This window comes from Muscardinus avellanarius (genome assembly GCF_963383645.1).
Source record: "Muscardinus avellanarius genome assembly, chromosome: 11".
NCBI classification, from domain to species: domain Eukaryota; kingdom Metazoa; phylum Chordata; class Mammalia; order Rodentia; family Gliridae; genus Muscardinus; species Muscardinus avellanarius.
In genome coordinates, this window is record NC_137797.1 from 9,191,274 (window position 1) to 9,211,035 (window position 19,762).

A 19,762-nucleotide genomic window follows, 5' to 3' on the forward strand; every position below is an offset into this window, starting at 1 on the left:
TAGCAATCCCCCTGGCCCACCACCCCCTTACTTTATTCAAGGCCTCCAAACTGCTCCAAACTCCTGCCCCTGGTCCAACATCCACCCACCCTACCCTGTGGTGTCTCCAGAAGTTGAGAAACTATGATAAAACAACATTTGACAGTTATTAGTTCTCAACACATTTGTTGTATAAATGAATATTATCGCTGTGGCATGGTACTTTGAGAAGTCTTATTTCTGTATAATCTATAGATGATTGTGTTGATTAAATATAATTCAGAAAATATACTAAATTAGTTGGGTGTAATGGCACATGCCTGTAATCTCAGTACCTGAAAGGCTAAAACAAGAGGACCTCAGGTTTGAGGCCAGTCTCTGCAAAATAAGGAAATCCTGTTTCCAAATAAAAAGGGCTGGAGATGTGGCTTGGAGGTAGAGTATTCCTGGGTTGAACCTCTAGTTACCCCCTCAAAAAAAAAACTTTAAAAACTTTGTTATAGAAAAATGTCTATACATAATCAGTGTTTGCTTCTGTGGAGCAGAACAGGAACAGGCTTTTACTTTTGGCCTCAAATAGTTCTGATTTGTTTTAATTTTTACAAGTATTCAAACTTTCATAATAAAATTTAAATGATACAGCACTAATATTCTAAAATAAGGTTCCAGTTAAAATTTGTTTTATTTTTTTATTTTTTTTGAAGATTTAAAGAAGTTTATTAAAAAGATTGAAATACAGAAGATAGTTACAGCCTTCGAACGAAATCACCGAAATACAAAGCATGGAACAGACTTTTTACACACATCCATCTTGTTCATAATTCTGATGTAGTCTAAAATTTGTTTTAAATTTGTCATGCAGTATAATAAAAACATATACTGAAGGGGAAAAATCTTAAGACTAAATTAGGTTTTAATTTAAATCCATCTAAATTTTTTTTTTTTTTTTTAGTAGTTGGGATGGAATCCAGGGGCATTCTACCTCTGAGCTACACCCCCAGCCCTATTTTTTAATCTTTATTTTGAAACAGGGCCTCACTGAGTTGCAAGGGGTCTCACTAAGTAGCTGAGGCTGGCTATGAACTGTGACACCCCCCCCCCCCGTCTCAGCCTCCCAAATGCTGAGATTACAAGCGTGCACCACCACGCCTGGCTTAAATCTATCTAATTTCTAAATTCAACTCAAACAAAATGGCTAATCCACTCATCCATTGTGTGTTTGATTTCTACTCAGTCTTCATACTGTTCAGTAAGTTACTGACCTTGGAACCACTCTCTTCCGATACTTCTTCCTCATTGGTTTGCATGGGAACAGGCTCTGTGCAAAACTTTGCAGAAACACAAATACTGCCTGAAAGGTAAGAAGAGAAGACACATGTAAAGCATTTGGAGCAAACATTTACTTTTTCAGATTGAAATTCTGTCACTGAAATCTTACATAGTAAGTGCTATTAACTTCAAGCAACTGAGGTGTGCAGGTTTATGCACATGCATGTGAACAGACACATACATGCATGTGTTTTAGGTAAGAAGAAAGGGAGAGGGTGGTGGAGTGGAATCATCCCCTCCTTGGAGAAAAATAACTGGGAAAGGCTTATGGGCACAGTAATTCTAGATTTCTTTCCCCATCTTATGTGGCTTTTGGCAGAAGTGATCATGGAAATCTTCAAAGATTCATGCAATAGACACTGACCTACTAGAATGGATGCCCAATGAGCAAAGCGGTGTGCCAGCTGGGATGCTGCAACAGGTTACATAAGGTGCACTCTAATGGCTGATCCGCGCGCGCGCGCGCGTGTGTGTGTGTGATACACACTGAGGATTGAAGCCAGAAGCATTCTACTGCTGAGCTACACCCCCAGCCCTATTTTACTTTTATTTTTGTTGTTGTGGTACTAGGGATTGAACCTAGGGGCATTCGACCTCCGAGCTATGCCCCCAACCCTATTTTTATTCTTTATTTTGAAACAGGGTCTCACTGAGTAGCTGAGCCTTTCCACAAACCACCAATCCTCCTGTCTTAGCCTTCCAAAGGCTAGAATTATAAGCATGCACCACCATGCCCAGCAACCCTATTTTATTTTGAAACAGGATCTTACTGATTTGTAGAGACCCTCACTAAGTTGCTGCGGCTGGCTGGGAACCCAATTCTCCTGTCTCAGGCTCTCTAGTACTGGAATTATAGGCATGTACGATCATGCCTGGCTCTGATTCCACTTTTTTTTTTTTTTTTGGCAGGTCTGGTTATGGAACCCAGGGGCATTCGACCTCCCAGCTACATCCCCTGCTCTATTTTTTATTCTTTATTTTGAAACAGGGTCTCACTGAGTTGCAGAGGGTCTTACTAAGTAGCTGAGGCTGTCTGTGAACCGCAATCCTCTGGTCTCAGCATCCCAAATGCTGGGATTACAAACGTGCGCCACCACGCCCGGCTCTGATCCCACTTTTTAAAAGAAAATATGCCAACAAATTAGACGTTAGGCCGGGCGTCGTGGCGCACGCTTGTAATCCCCATGCTTGGGAGGCAGAGACAGGAGGATTGCGCAGGTTCAAAGCCAGCCGCGCGGCTGGTTTAGGAGACTCTGTTTCCAAAATAAAAATGTAAAAATAGGTGTAGGAGTGTAGCCTGGAGGTAGAAGGGCTTCCAGGAACCCCAGTACCACAAAAAAAAAAAAAATAGACGTTAGCCCAATGTGATGGTGCACACCTATAATCCCAGGTGTAATCTGGTACCTTGCTAAATTGTTGAGGCTAATCTCAAACCTGTGATTTTCCTGCTTCAACCTCCCAAGTACTGGGCTTTTATACAAGCCTTTCAAATACTTTATTTCATTTTCTTGTATATTTTTTTCTAGTACTAGGAATAGGACCTAGAGGCACTCTACCACTGAGCTACATCCCTAGTCTTTTTATTTTTTTTATTGTACTGGAAACTGAAATGAGAGGTATTCTACCTCCAAGCTACACCCCTCATCCTATTTTATTTTTTTATTTTGAAACCAGGTCTCAGCCGGGCATGGTGGTGCACGCTTGTAATCCCAGCATTTGGGATGCTGAGACCTGGAGGATCGCGGTTCGCAGACAGTCTCAGCTACTTAGTGAGGCCCTCTGCAACTCAGTGAGACCCGGTTTCAAAATAAAGAATAAAAAATAGGGCAGGGGGTGTAGCTCAGAGGTCAAATGTCCCTGGGTTCCATCCCCAGACCCCCCCCCCAAAAAAAAAATGAAACCGGGTCTCACTAGATTCCTGAAAGTCTCACTAAATTGCTAAAGCTAATCTGGAATCTGCAATCCCCTGTCTCAGCCTCCCAAATTCTAGGATTACAGACATGCACTGCCACACCTGGCTCCCAGCCCTTTTAACTGCATTTTGGGATCACATTTAGTTGCCCAGGCTGGCCCTGAATTTGTGATCCTCCTACCTCAGGCTCCTGAGTAGTTGAGATTACAGGCATGCACCCCTGTGCCTGGCTAACTTCTCAAACACATTAAAAGGCTCATAGGTACAAAATAAAAGCTAAACAGATGCTGGTAATATATGCTTTTTTATGTGCAGAGAAAACTCTTTATGAATGTAACAGGCTTAGCAATCTGTTTTTGTTCAGGCTTCTCTACAACCAGCCACAAGGCCCCAGCCCCAGAAAGCCCTTCTCGGTTTCCACATCTGTTGCACGGGAAAAGGGTATCAACATATTGACTGTGGTCACCAAACAAGGTTGGGGGGGACATTCATTTATGTGAGTTGGAATACAAAATCAGTTCAATAGGAGCTCTCATGACCTCCATTCACTCACTTAGAGATGAACCAGCACTGCCCAGAGCCATGTAGAAAACATGACTCACAGCAAGTAAAACAGGCTTTCTCTCATCAATTTTGTCCATTATACTTATGACAGATGTGCAAAAACAGAATTGCTCTCTGAAAATTAAGTTGATAGCACTGGATAGAATCAATAAAGTATCCAAAAAGATAAAGTGTATAAAGTGCTTCTCAAATGTCTAGATTCTCCTACTTCACTGAAGTGGAGATCAGTCAAAAAACTAGGCCCACACTCAGGGCACCACTGTGGACTCTGTCTGGCCTCCAGACCAGCACACTCCTCGCCACCCACCTGTGCTCTGGGAAGGCAGGCAGGAGGCAGGAGGCTGGCCCTGGCTGTGCTCCTCCGCCAAAGGACCCCGCTCTCATCCCGCAGCGCTCTCAAGCTACGGCTTCACTACCTCCTGCCCATGCTGGATTCTCCTCTTCAGCCTTTGTATCCTTCTTACATCTCTTTCTAGTTTGACTTGTCTGACTATCCATTTTCCCCATCTCTGACAGTCACTGCTCATTCCCTTCCTTAACTCCTCTTCCTGGTCCCCAAAAATGAACACTCAGTATCTTCCTCTACTCTTCCTACTCTCCACTTTCCAGACTTTAACCAAGACCTCTTCTTTCCAGAGATGTATGTCACTATACTGCCCAGGATAGCGCCGTGTGTGTGTGTGTGTGTGTGTGTGTGTGTGTGTGTGTGTGTGTGTAGGATAGGTATTAAGGATTAAACCCAGGGTCATTCTATATCTGAGCTATACCCCCAGTCCTATTTTATTTTTTATTTTGAAACAGGGTCTCACTAAGTTGCTGAAGCCTTTCTAAGTTGCTACAATCTTCCTGTCTCTGCCTCCCAAGTACTAGTACTAAGGAATAAACATTTTTAGATTTGTGTGTGTGTGTATGTGTGTGTGTGTGTGTGTGTGTGTACGTGTGGTACTAAACCTAGAGACATTCTACCTCTGAGCTACACCTCAGCCCTATTTTATTCTTAATTTTGAAACAATTACAGAGGGCCTCACTAAGGAGCTGAGGCTGGCTGCAAACCTGCAATCCTCCTGTCTCAGGTTCCCAAGCACTAGGATTACAAGCATGTGCCACCATGCCTGGCTTAGTTTTTTAAAATTATTTTCTGAGGATTAAATGATAATAAAACTTGCACTTGGCACATAATAGGTATAGCAAGTACATATTGATGACCCACTGGCAAAGCCTCCTCTACTCTCCTGTAGGCTCATATTCCCAATGACCTCTCAGCCATTTCCCTGTGACAGAGAACTCAAGACGAATGGCACTTCCCTTCTCCAAACTTTGCTGCTGGGTCCTCTCTACCCAGGAGACATGGAAGCTTGCCTGAATGGTAAGCTTGAAAGGAGAAACTAGGCATGAAAAGCTCACTCTCTCTTCCTTTTGGAAGCCACTGGCCCCCTAGTGAGCATTCTTTTTCCTGTATCACTAAATGCAGGACTTGTACAACTACCCACAACTGGGTAAGTCTGTTGAATTCTACGGTTCACTGTTAAGTTCACTTGCCTGTAGAAGCAAGTCATAGTCTCCAACACAGCTTTATTGGTAAGAGACAGTATTTTGAGCTGGGCGTGGTGGTGCACGTCCCAGCACTTGGGAGGCTTAGACAGGAGGATCGTGGTTGGAGGACAACCTTAGCTGCTTAGTGAGGCCCTTTGCAACTTAGTGAAACCCTGTTTCAAAATAAAGAATAAAAATATAGGGCTGGGGGTGTAGCTCAAAGGTAGAATGCCCCTGGGTTCCATCCCTAGTATTGCCAAAAAAAAAAAAAAAAGGAGAGAGAGAGAGACAGACAGACAGACAGACAGACAGAGACAGTACTTTGGTCTCTCAAATGCTCTCCTTTTTGAATCTTATTTCTCTATTGGTATAGAGCTCAAGGGAAGAATAGTGCTATTCACTAGGTCTCAAAAATGTGAACATTACTCAGGTGTGGTGCCACAGGCCTGTAATTCCAGTACTTGAGAGGTTAAAATAGAAAGATCAAGCCAGGCGTGGTGGCGCAGACTTGTAATCCCTGCGCTTGGGAGGTGGAGACAGGAGGATCGCGCAGGTTCGAAGCCAGCCTTGCTGACTTAAGAGACCCTGTTTCCAAATAAAAATAGAAAAATAGGTCTGGGAGTGTAGCCCAGAGGTAGAAGGGTTTCCAGGAACCCCAGTACCACCACAAAAATAAATAAATAAATAAATAAATAAATAAATAAATAAATAAATAAATAAAATAGAAGGATCACAGGTATGAAGCCAGCCTCAGCAATCTGGTGAGACCCTCAGAAATCCAGCAAAACCATTTCAAATTAAAAATATAAGCTGGGTGTGATGATGCACACCTGTAATCTCTGTACTTGGAGGCTGAGACAGGAGGATTGCAGGCTCAAAGCCAGCTTCAGCAACTTAGTGAAGCTCTAGGCAACCTAGCAAGACCCTCTTTCTCAATGAGAAATAAAAAGTTGGGCTGGCAATGTAGTTCGGAGGTAGAATACCTCTGGATTCAGTCCCCAGTAACACACACACACACACACACACACACACACACACACACACACACACACACACAGCTTGGAGGTAGTTTGGAGGCAGAATGCCCTGTGTTCAACCTTCAATACCAACAAAACAAAACACATCTGGGGCTGTGTGTATGTGTGTGTTACTGAGGATTGAATCCAGTGGGATTCTACTATGGAGCTATCATCCTAGCTCTTTTGAAACAGGGTTTCACTAAGTTACCATGTGTTGGTCTCAAACCTGTGATCCTCCTGTATACTATCATTCCTGGAAGGGCTGAAATCTTAATGAAAAGATATGAAGTAAATATTGGGGGTATAGGCCGGGCATGGTGGCGAATGCTTGCAATTCCAGTGCTTGGGAGGCTGAGACAGGAGGATCGCACAGGTTCGAAACCAGTCTCAGCTACTTAGTGAGGCTCTCAGCAACTTAGTGAGACCCTATTTCCAAATAAAGTATAAAAATAGGTCTAGGAGTTTAGCCTGGAGGTAGAAAAAGCCCTTGGGTTCCACCCCCAGTACCACACACAAAAAAATGGGGGGGGCATAAAATACATGTGGATTTTTTATATATTTTTTACTTTTTTGCGGTACTGGGGATGAAACCAGGGACATTCTACCTCTGAGCTACACCCCCAGCCCTATTTTTTATTCTTTTTTTTTTTTTTTTTTTGGTGGTACTGGAGTTCCTGGAAGCCCTTCTACCTCCGGGCTACACTCCCACAGGCTACACTCCCAGACCTATTTTTTACTTTTTAATGTGGAAACAGGGTCTCTTAAACCAGCGAGGCTGGCTCCAAACCAGCGTGATCCTCCTGTCTCCTCCTCCCAAGCGCGGGGATTACAAGCGTGCGCCACCACGCCTGGCCTCCTATTTTTTATTCTTTATTTTCAAACAGGGTCTCACTGAGTTGCAAAGGGCCTCACTAAGTAGTAGTTGAGGCTGTCCTCAAACCACAATCCTCCTGTCTCAGGCTCTCCTGTCTCAGCCTCCCAAATGCTGGGATTACAAGCGTGTGCCACCACACCAGGCTTACATGTGGAATTTTTGAAGCTTCGGTTAGGGCCAGGACTTTGGGCCTTTAATGAGGGGCTGTTTTCCTGTAGAAGCTTGCATTAGGCCATGGATTTTTAATTTGTTCCCTAGCTTTTTAACTATTAAAGCTTTTAAACACAAGCCACAAAATATTTTGACCTTAGTGGTAACTGTAGTTATGGCAACTTTGTTGTCAGGTAAGTGGCTGTTTCTATAGAGACAAGGCTTTCTGCACTAGGCTCAGAAGTCTTGGCAATGACTTTAGGGGCTTTGCAGGTCTCACCAAGAAACAAGTCACAGCCAGTCATGGTGGTACTAAAAGCTCAGGTAAACCAAACATCAGCTGTGCAGGTGGCCTCAACAGACACTGGCCACTCCAGCGAGCAAATACCAGCTGTGCTTGCCTCAGCACAGGGAACAGGGCATTAGTAGGCTTGGGTGGCTTCAGTGTACAGAGAGCTGCTGCCCGACCTTGGTGTATGCTGGCACAGCTCTTGCTAAGCAGGCACAGCTGAAGCAAAGATTAGAATTTAGGGAGTCTTCATTCAGGCCTTTTGGGCAATAAGAAGTGGCACAATTATTTGCTCCATATAAGCTGTAAGGCAGGTCAACTTCAGAAGAAACATACATTACAAAACCAATGAAGTTCTTTCAAATTGTGCTAGACAGGTGATTTAAAGGGGAATGAAAATTAAGAGGTTTTTAATCATATCTCATATTCAGGGAGGAAAGAAAGAAGAAAATAAGGTGATAGACATACTCTGGCTGACCTCAACTTACAGATAAAGACCAATGCAATAAGAGAAAAAATCTGGGCAACACTAAGAAGAGAAAGCCTTTTTTGTGCAAGCATGCACACGTGTGTGTGTGTGTGTGTGTGTGTGTGTGTGTGTGTGTGTGTTTTGCTGGGGATTGAACCCAGAGGCATTCTACCTCTGAGCTACACCCCCAGCCTTATTTCATTTCTTTTCATTTTATTGGAAACAGGATTTTGCGAAGTTGCTGAGAACCTCGCCGAATTGATGGGGCTGACCTTTAACCTGTGATCCTCCTGTCCTCAGCCCCTCAGATTCTGGAATTAGAGGTGTGCACTAGCACGCCTGCTCCTTTTCCTCACTCCTAATGCTTCCATCCACTGAGACAATATGAATCTTTTAATATCACTGACTTTATCACATCTCTGACTCACAACGCTGGGGTGAAGTGACTTATCTGATTAGTGCACTTGGAAGAAGAAGCTGAACTCAGCCTCACACAGCCCCGCTCCTATTCCCCTGGGGCGCCGTTAGGCTCTGCGCCTTCCTTCTTGTAGGAGGCAGTGGATTCCAGACGAGTGCTGCCAGCTAAACACGCCTGTTAAGTCCTGGAGATCAAAACTAAGAAACCTACCAGCCTTTAGATATGCCAGTTCTCCTAGTCAACTTCATTAGTAATAAAAGTGACATTTTGATCTCTACCTGCCTTACTCCTTTGTCCTATTCCTCTGTTGACTCAGAATTTGGGCAGAGAGCTGGGTGTGGTGGCGCACGCTTGTAATCCCAGCATTTGGGAGGCTGAGACAGGAGGATAGAGGTTCACAAATAGCCTCAGCTACTTAGTGAGGCCCTTTGCAACTCAGTGAGAAACCTGTTTCAAAATAAAGAATAAAAAATAGGGCCGGGGGTGTAGTTCAGAGGCAGAATGCCCCTGGATTCCATTTCCAGTACTGCAAAAAATAAAAAATAAATAAATAAATAAATAAATAAAAATTAAAAAAAAGAATTTGGGCAGGAAAGAAAATATTATCTATTGGATCTCATTCTATCCCATCTTACATCTCAGACTTCTCAGAATTAAGTTCAGCTTGTGTTTCAGCCTTACCTCCCAGATTATGCCATTACCACGGTGAGCAGGAAACCTTTCCTCCTGAAACCCACACTAACCTGGTTACTCCCAGAGCACACTCTTTGCCCTTAACTCAGGCAAATCTTTGCACTCACATGATGTACTGTATCTATCTATGAGCATCCCCCAGTCCATACCTCCTATTGTCTGGATCATAAATGTCCCCCAAAGATCCATGTGTAAAAGGCAGGTGATTAAACCTCTAAGAAGTGGGACCTAGCCAAGCATGGTGACACACGCTTGTAATCCCAGCCTTTGGGAAGCTGAGAAAAGAGGATCGCAGTTTGCCAACAGTCTCAGCTACTTAGTCCCTTTGCAACTTAGTGAGACCGTGTTTCAAAATAAAGAATAAAGCTGGGCGTAGTGGTGCACGCTTGTAATCCCTGCACTTGGGAGGAGGAGACAGGATGATCACACAGGTTCAAAGCCAGCCACACTGGCTTAAGAGACCCTGTTTCCAAATAAAAAGTATAAAATAGGTCTGGGAGGGTAGCCCGGAGGTAGAAGGGTTTCCAGGAACCCCAATATCACCAAAAAATAAATAAAAAATAAAAAATAGGGCTGAGGGTATGGCTCAGAGGTAGATGCCCCTGGGTTCCATCCCCAGTACCGCAAAGAAAAAAAAAAAAAAAAAGAAATGGTACCTAGTGGGAGGTTTTAAGGTAATTGGGATGTGCCCTCACATGAGACTGAGGGACTCTAGTCTCTTCTTCTCTCTCTTTCCTTCTCTCTTTTTTTTGGGGGGGGGGGTTGGGAATGGAACCCAGGGGCATTTGACCTCCGAGCTACACCCCCTGCCCTATTTTTTATTCTTTATTTTGAAACCGGGTCTCACTGAGTTGCAGAGGGCCTCACTAAGTAGCTGAGGCTGTCCGCGAACCGCGATCCTCCTGTCTCAGCCTCCCAAATGCTGGGATTACAAGCATGTGCCATCACGCCCGGCTCCCTCTCTTTTTATTTATGGTGCTGAAGAATGAACCCAGGGCCTCACACATGCTAAGACAGGCTCTATCACTGAGCTACCTGGCAGCCTTCGTCCTCTCTCTCCTCCCTCCCTGGACATGAGGTGAGAGGTTCCGCTCCATCACATGCTGCCGTTATAATGTGTTGCTGCCTCGTCAAAGACTTAAAAAGCAACAAGAAACATAAAATCATGAGCTAAAAGAAATGTTTCCTACTTACAAATTAATTATCTGAGAAATCTGTTATACTAATAAAAAGGTAACACAATATTCCTTTGGAGATTTCTTCCTTAATCACCAATTCACCTTTCTTTATTGTTTTGGTACTGGGGATTCAACCCAGGGACATTCTACTTCTGAGTTACATTCCAAGCCCTATTTTATTTATTTTGAAACAGGGTCTTGCTAAGTTGCTGAGGGTCTCACTAAATTACCAAGGCTAACCTTGAACTCGCAATCCTCTTTTCTCAGCCTCTCATGTACTAGGATTATAGATGTATATCACCCCGCTCAGCTACCAATCCACATTTCCTATCCTAAAAGCCAGTCAAGTAAAGTGTGGTGGCAGACGCTTGTAATCCCAGTTCTTGGGAGGTTGAGACAGGAGGATCACAGGTTTATGGACAGCTTCAGCTACTTAGTGAGGCCCTCTGCAACTTAGTAAGACCCTGCACGCTTGTCATCCCCGCGCTTGGGAGGCGGAGACAGGAGGTTCGTGCAGGTTTGAAGCCAGCCACGCTGGCTTAAGAGACCCTGTTTCCAAATAAAAAAAGTATAAAAAAAATAGGTCTGGGAGTGTAGTCCAGAGGTAGAAGGGTTTCCAGGAACCCCAGTACCACCAAAAAAAAAAAAAAAAAAAAAAAAATTAAAAAAAAAATAATAAATAAAAAATTAAAAAGTCCTTGGATTGAACCCAGGGGCATTCTACCTTCAAGCTACATTTCCAGCCCTATTTTTTATTTTTTGTTTTGAAATAGATTCTCGCTAGGTTGCTGATTGTCTCACTACTTGCTGAGACTGTCCTTGAACCTGCAATCCTTTATGTCTCAGTTTCCAGGTACTAGGATTACAGGCTGCAACACCATGTCTAGCTTTACTATATGTTTATTTTAAAAAGGGTGTAGCTCAAAGACAGAGCACATGCTTAGCATGCCTGAGGACCCGTGTTCAATCCCCAGTTCCCCCCCTCAAAAAAAAAAAAAGCCTGATGGCATCCCTCTGTTTTTTAGCAATGCTAGGGATTGAGCTCACTGACCTCGGAGTTATATTCCAGCTTGAAAGACATTCTTGGTTGAAGGCATGGCTTATAGCTGAGTCTAGGGGTTTAGGTCAGTTTTACTGTCCTTTCAACAAAATTCAACAAAATGGAAGAATAAAGTAGGCAATGCACAATAACTGTGTAGTTGTGTATTGGGAATGGTCAAAGGGTATAAGGTACTCACAGTCATGAAGAAGTTGGGCAAAGCCCACTTACGTAGAAATTAACTGGAGGGGTGACCAAGTCATGCCCAAGCTGTCATGAGGTGATGTGACAACACAAGTGTTTGATTTCTGCTTCAATGTCTTACTTCACCTTCAAGCTTTGCCGGTCACCATACACGTGAGTGATGGGGAGTCTGGGCCTGGCGCTGTGCTCAGCACACACAGGGCAGGACTTCACAAATGCTAACAGCTAAACATGAGTAATGTCACACAGATTCCGTACAAGGTCGTCTATAAAAGTTGGCGTGTATGCTGATATTTCCAAAGCCCTCCAGGATCCAGCCCTTCCCTGTCCTCCAGTTCAGTCTGCCTGGTTTCTTTGTTCCTGATACACTGAACCACTTGCAGCCTCCACTACCAGGTTGCTTCAGGCTTCCACGTTTTTATGTATATGACCCTGTCTCCTTCTCTCCTCTGCACCGTGAAGGAACACCCTACTCAAGACTCAGGTCGTGAAGTAGTCCCTGACCCATCCCTAGGGAGTAGTGAGGATCCCTTCCTCAGTGTCCCCAGTGGATCCTGTTTGAATTCTGTTACAGAATCTGTAGCATTTTTCTGGCTTTACTGTCTCACACAGATGTCTCTGTGTAATAGGGATTCAAGTGTCAGTCTCTTGATACCAGACACTAACTCTTGTTAATCTCTGTATTGAATGCTGCCCTGGCATTTAATAGGTATTCAATACGTTTATTTTTGTTTAAAATGCAATACATAATCGGGGCGCAGTGGTGATTGACTGTAATCCCTGTACTTCAGAGGCCGAGACAGGAGGATTATAGGTTCAAGACCAGCCTTGAACCCAGGGGCATCTGACCTCCGAGCTATACCCCCTGCCCTATTTTTTTTTAAATTAATTTATTTTTTTAAAATTGGTGCATTGTAGTCATATATCAATCACATTGGAGTACAAGACTTGAGAGGATATACAAGCACACGTCATCCAATTAGCCCTCCTCCAGCCCCCATCCCCTCCCCTCCCCTCCCTCCATCCCACACTTCTTTGGTGATTTACTTTGATACATTTGTTTATGTACCTCCAGCATTTTAAAGAGGCTCCGTCCTCCAGTATTACATACCCTCTGATTGGTCACATTAGTTGCTTCACTATAGGGCCCTTTCTATAGCTCAACCTATTCCTGTTGCCCTTTTCCTCCTAGTTATTGCTGATTAAGAGAAGCGTCTGATTTATATTTTCTGCAATATTTCTCTGTGCATGCTGCGTTGCAAGTACCAATCCCACTCTTGATGGTCCCAGTAGTGGCCTGGCTACTCAGTGGACTGATCCAGACCTCGCTGGCTCAAGCAGCGGCCTTGCCTCATGGGAGGCCCCAGTTCTGGTCTCGCTGGCCCCTGGACCGGTCTAACCCCTAAGCTGGCTTTGGTCCCGACCTTGTAGGCCGCAGGAGTGAACTTGCCTCACGCCAGGCTCCGATGCTGGCCATTGGCCCCTGCACCGGTCTAACCTCGTAGCAGGATTCCAATCCCGGCCTCGGAGGCCCCAGCACCAGCCTAGCCTCATGGCAGGCTCCAATGCCGGCCTCGTTGGCTCCAGCACCAGCCTAACCCCTTGGCAGGCTCCGATCCCGGCCTCAGAGGCCCCAGCACTGGTCATGCCTCAAGGCAGGCTCTGATGCCGGCCTCGCTGGCCCCAGCACCGGCCTAACCCCTCGGCAGGCTCTTATCCTGGCCTCAGAGGCCCCAGTACCGGCCTTGCCTCAAGGCAGGCTCCGATGCCGGCCTCGCTGGCCCCAGCACCGGCCTAACCCCTTGGCAGGCTCCGATCACGGATTTGGAGGCCCCAGTACCGGCCTTGCCTCAAGGCAGGCTCCGATGCCGGCCTCACTGGCCCCAGCACCAGCCTAACCCCTCGGCAGGCTCCGATCCCGGCCTCGGAGGCCCCAACACTGTTAATGCCTCACGGCAGGCTCCGATGCCGGCCTCACTGGCCGCAGCACCGACCTAACCCCTAAGAAGGCTCTTATCCTGTCCTCAGAGGCCCCAGTATCAGCCTTGCCTCAAGGCAGGCTCCGATGCCGGCCTCACTGGCCCCAGCACCGGCCTAACCCCCCGGCAGGCTCCGATCCCGGCCTCGGAGGCCCCAGCACTGGTCATGCCTCAAGGCAGGCTCCAATGCCGGCCTCGCTGGCCCCAGCACCGGCCTAACCCCTCGGCAGGCTCTTATCCTGGCCTCAGAGGCCCCAGTACCGGCCTTGCCTCACGGCAGGCTCCGATGCCGGCCTCGCTGGCCCCAGCAGCGGCCTAACCCCTCGGCAGGCTCCGATCCCGGCCTCAGAGGCCCCAGTACCGGCCTTGCCTCACGGCAGGCTCCGATGCCGGCCTCGCTGGCCCCAGCACCGGCCTAACCCCTCGGCAGGCTCTGATCCCGGCCTCGGAGGCCCCAGCACTGGTCATGCCTCAAGGCAGGCTCCAATGCCGGCCTCGCTGGCCCCAGCACCGGCCTAACCCCTCGGCAGGCTCTTATCCTGGCCTCGAGGCCCCAGTACTGGCCTTGCCTCAAGGCAGGCTCCGATGCCGGCCTCGCTGGCCCCAGCACCGGCCTAACCCCTCGGCAGGCTCTTATCCTGGCCTCGGAGGCCCCAGTCCGGCCTTGCCTCACGGCAGGCTCCGATGCCGGCCTCGCTGGCCCCAGCACCGGCCTAACCCCTCGGCAGGCTCTTATCCTGGCTTCGAGGCCCCAGTACCGGCCTTGCCTCAAGGCAGGCTCCGATGCCGGCTTCGCTGGCCCCAGCACCAGCCTAAGCCCTCGGCAGTCTCCGATCCTGGCCTCGGAGGCCCCAGCACTGGTCATGACTCAAGGCAGGCCCCGATGCCGGCCTCGCTGGCCCCAGCACCGGCCTAACCCCTCGGCAGGCTCTTATCCTGGCCTCGGAGGCCCAAGTACCGGCCTTGCCTCATGGCAGGCTCTGATGCCAGCCTCGCTGGCCCCAGCACCGGCCTAACCCCTCAGCAGGCTCCAGTCCCGTCCTCGGGGGCCCCAACACTGGCCTTGCCTCACGGCAGGCTCCGATGCCGGCCTCGCTGACCCCAGCACCGGCCTAACCCCTCAGCAAGTTCTGGACCCGACCTCGGAGGCCCTAGCACAAGTCTTGCATCATGGCAGGCTCCAATGCCGGCCTCGCTGGCCCCAGCATCGGTCTAACCCCTCTGCAGGTCCAATCCCGGCCACGGAGGCCTCAGTAGTGGCCTTGCCTCACATCAAGCTCCGATGTCGGTCACTGGCCCCGGCGCCCGCCTAACCCCTCAGCAGGTTCCGATCACTGTCTCTGTGGTTATTATTTCAAAGGTTCCAGTTGTAATGAATCAGATCTCTGCCTCCCCCGAATATTGGCCACTGGCATTGCCACTGCCTCCACCGTTTCAAATCCTTCCCAGGCTCTTTTTCAACTCTGAATGTTGTCCAGTGTTCCTAAGCATGCGTGATGGTAGCATTCGACATTTGGTGTAATTTCTCCAAAAAAATAAAGTTGGTAAGATCTGGTTTCTGCTTCTCCTGAATACAAGTCTCCACCACCATCGTGGAGAACTCTTGCAACACCGCGTTTCTCCTTGGTCTCCGCTAAACTCTCTCCTTATATGTGATGTCTGAGATTCTTAACAATATAGAGAAATAGCAGTCCTCTTTCACGGCGAATTTTTCCATAAGTTCCAGTGCATTTAGATAAGTTTTGTCTGCATCTCCAGTGTCCTGGCATCCATAACGGCTTTCTTACCACCTCTCCGATATTTTTCTTTATCTTTTTCTGTTCTGGGCCCGGTTTCTCCAGGGGTCTGGCGTGCTACTCGCAGTTCGGCCCGGGGCTCAGAGTCCCGTGACCTGGGCCCCAGCTGGCGTGCCCCGCGTGTGACCCCTGCCCAGAACCCAGCATCTTACTGGGCCTGGTTTCTCCAGGGGTCTGGCGTGCTACTCGCAGTTCTGCCTGGGGCCCAGAGTCCCGCGACCCGGGCCCCATCTGGCGTACCCCGCCCGCGACCCCCGCCCAGAACCCAGAGTCTTACTGGGCCTGGTTTCTCCAGGGGTCTGGCGTGCTATGCGCAGTTCGGCCCTGGGCCCAGGGTCCCACGACCCGGGCCCCGGCTTTTGTGCGCCGCGCGCGACCCCTGCCCAGAACCCAGCGTCTTACTGGGTCTGGTTTCTCCAGGGGTGTGGCGTGCTACTCGCAGTTCTGCCTGGGGCCCAGAGTCCCACGACCCGGGCACCATCCAGCATGCCCAGCCAGCGACCCCTGCCCAGAACCCAGCGTCTTACTGGGCCTGGTTTCTCCAGGGGTCTCCCCTGCCCTATTTTTATCCTTTATTTTGAAACAGGGTCTCACTGTGTTGTGGAGGACCTTACTAAGTAGCTGAGGCTGTCTGCGAACCGCAATCCTCTGGTTTCAACCTCCCGAATGCTGGGATTACAAGCGTACGCCACCATACCGAGCTTGTTATTATTATTTTTTTATACTGGGGATTGAACCAGGGGCATTCTACCCCTGAGATGCAGCCCCAGCTTGATTTTTTTATTTTTATTTTGAAGCAGGGTCTCACTTGGTTGATGAGACTCTCACTACTATCTGAGGCTGTCCTCGAACCTGCGATCTTCCTGTCTCGGCCTCCCAAGTACTGGAATTACAAGTGTGCACCAACACACCCAGCTCATTTTATTATTTTAATTTTTATTATTATTATTATTATTATTATTATTATTATTATTATTATGGTACTGAGGATTGAACCCAGAAGTATTCTACCTCTGGGCCAAACCCCCAGCCCAATTTTATTCCTTATTTGGAAAAAGGGTTTCACTAGGTTGCTGAGAGCCTCACTAAATTGCCAAGGCTGGCTTCGAACCTGCATGATTCTCCTGTTTCAGCCTTCCAAGTACTGGGATTACAAGCAGTGAAATTTAAACCAGTGCATTTTAAAGAAACCAAATTAGGAATGCAAAAGGTTAACATGATGATCAATCTAAATATCCTCTATAAGAGCTCTAGAACGAGGTAGGCAGGCACAGTGTTGCATGCCTGTAATCCCTGCAACTTGGGAGGCTAAAGCCGGAACGCTAAATTCAAGGCCATAGCCGGCAACTTAATGAAATCCTATCTCAAAATAAAATAAAAAGGGCTAGAGATGTAGCTTAGTGGTACAGTGCCCTTGTGTTTGATCTCCATTCTTGTCCCCCCAAACCCTCCAAAAAAGCCTCTTGAAAGAAGCAACATCACAGTGTACTTTCTCTCGCCTTTCTTTTTTTTATACTGGGGACTGAACCCAGAGGCACTATACCTCTAAGCTATATATAACTTCAACTATATATATATATATATATATATATATATATATATATATATATATATTACATTTGAAACAGGGTCTCACTAAGTTGATGAGTGTCTCACTACTTGCTGAGGCCGTCCCTGAACCTGTGATTCTCCTATCCTGGCCTCCTTAATACTGGGATTGCAGGCATGCATCACCACGCCCAGATTATTTTTCCTCTTTTTAAGATGAAGACTTCCCCATTTCACTGCCAATGAATAGTTGATATGAATTTTAAAAACTTACCTTTGACAGTATCCTGTGGCAACACAAGTCCAAGACGATGAGTCTAGGTTATATTCAGTGCAAAAAAAGCAAAACCCTGAAAAGAAAAAAGTGGCAGTGAGCTGTGTGCACACTCCATGTAAGACACTACAGAGGAGCTGGCTTGACTGCAGCTATCTCCTAGACTGGCGGCCTAGCCTCCCTGGGCCTCAGCCTTCTACCCAACACCAAGGCAGAATCAGCACCTTCCCCACAGGGCTCAGGCCTCACAGCACTGAGGACAGGGCAGGTCACTAACATATGCTCAATAAAGGCTAGCAGTTATTAAGAATGTGAACTGATACATTTTCTGAAGAGATGTTAAAACTCATATCAAATCTTTAGTGTGTATGTGTGCGCATGCGTGCATGCGTTACTAGGAATGATCCAGGGGCTCTCCTGAGTTACACCCACAGCCCTTTTTATTTTGAAATAGGGTCTACATTTCTATGTGCTGGCCTTGAACCAGTGATCCTTCTCTCTCTTAGTTCACTTTATGTGTTCTACCCCCAAAAAACTAAATTGCCTTTTCAACATCTCCATCTGAATGTCACACAATCACTTCAGGCTCAACTTGTCCCGAGTGCCGTCTTCAGCTGCCCAGACCTTTGCCTCCCTCCCCACTGTCTTCATGGAGGGCTCAGATCACAACCCATGGTTTGCTCTGGAATCTTGCCACCTCAGACCCATCATATACCCCATCAGCAAAACTATCACTTCCCTCCCTCCCTTCCTTCCTTCCTTCCTTTGTGGTACTAAGGATGGAACCCAGGGGCATTCTGCCTCCAAGCTACACCCTCGGGCCCTATTTTTCCTTTTATTTTGAAACAGGGTCTCACTAAATTACAGAGGGCCTCATAAATTGCAGGCGTATGTTCCTCTCTCAGCCTCCCAAGTACTGGGATTAAAAGTGTGCGCCACCAGGCTTAACCATTTCTGCTTTCAAACTCTGTATCTCAGATCCAACCACAATTCCTCATTTTCATTCCATCACCATTTCTTTATTTTGGAAGCTTCTTAGCTGGTCCCCTGGTCTATTCTTGTTTGTGTGTGTGTGTGTGTGTGTGTGTGTGTGTGTGTGTGTGTGTGTTACTGGGGATTGAACCCAGGGGCATTATAAGTCCAAGCTACACCCCAGCCCTATTTTTTATTCTTTATTTGGAAACAGGGTCTCACTAAGTCCCAGAGGGCCTCACTAAGTAGCTGAGGCTGACCATGAACTTGTGATCCTCCTGTCTCAGCCTCCCAAGAACTGAAATTACAAGCGTGTGCCACCATGCCCTGCTCTATTCTTGTTTCTGTTCAGTCCCCAGTAATGCCTAGAATGGCCTCTTCTAAATCAATTCATAGCCAGTTACTAAAAAATGCAGTAACAATTTTATTTCATGATGGACTCTAAGAAATATCCACATATCCATGAGCACATGTAAATGAGCACATAGGTATCTGTAAATGTAAGGATACATGAACATACATGAAATGGTCAGTGCCTCCATTTTACAGAAACAAGTATCAAAGGCTGTCCTGCTCAGGGCGGTAGCTAGGTGTGTGTGAAGGTGGTCAAAACAACAGAGAGGCTGCTCAGGCTTTTCTGTGGAAAGCATCTGATTTGCTGTCAGAGGCTGCCACTGTTTGCAAGTGGGCTCTGATGCTTCTGGCCCCAGAGAAGTATGCCATTCCCTGTGACCATGGGCTTAAGGCAGCTTTAGGCCCGCACCATGTCGAAGTGCCTGAAGGGGTGACTTGGTGAATCCTGAAAGCATTCTGAGGCCTTTTTGACATCATCCCCTCTACTTGCTTTATTTAATACTGTCTGAGTCAATAAATATCAGGTGGAATAGTGTTGTTGAAAATTAGTAACATTTTTATTATTCTCTTTATCTATCTACTATACTGTTGTCCCAGAAACCTTTCTTTTTCTTTTCTTTTTTCTTTTGGTACTGAGGATTGAACCCAGGGGCATTCTACTTCCAAGATATACCTCAAACCCTATTTTTTTTTTAACAGTCTCACTAAATTGACACCAGGCAATTCTTCTTTTTCAAAAGTAAATTTGAAAGCTAGGCATGGTGGCACACACTTGTAATCCCAGCATTTGGGAGGCTAAGACCGGAGGATCACAGTTCGCGGACAGCCTCAGCTACTTAGTGAGGCCCTCCGCAACTCAGTGAGACCCTGTTTCAAAATAAAGAATAAAAAAATAGGGCAGGGTGTGTAGCTCGGAGGTCGAATGCCTCTGGGTTCCATCCCCAGACCCATAAGAAAAAAAAAAAAAGTAAGTTTGATCTTTGTGTATGTGCACTGACTTGTATTCAGTCAACAACTACCCATTACCATATTGTGCCAATAACTCTCCACTATCTACTCCCAGGGAAGCTCGGACCACAGGTTCATGCCACCACGCCTGGCCTCCAAATACTCTGAATCCATCTTCTATAGAACAGCTTCCCTGTTTTGTCTTCAAAGTTGTATACCTCTGTATCAGATACACTCATAC

The 19,762-nt window shown here is 46.8% G+C and overlaps 1 protein-coding gene across 1 annotated transcript in view; it reads right to left on the reverse strand.

The window, feature by feature from the left end:
* Positions 1-1,286, reverse strand: part of TNRC6B (trinucleotide repeat containing adaptor 6B) — a gene marked incomplete at both ends in the record, with an annotated part of 214,269 nt that extends 212,983 nt beyond the window's left edge. The window contains one exon of the mRNA XM_080706231.1: positions 1,242-1,286. Coding sequence (XP_080562357.1) covers positions 1,242-1,286 — 45 coding nt within the window. The remainder of the gene's footprint in view (positions 1-1,241) is intronic.
* Between the last annotated feature and the right edge of the window lie 18,476 nt (positions 1,287-19,762).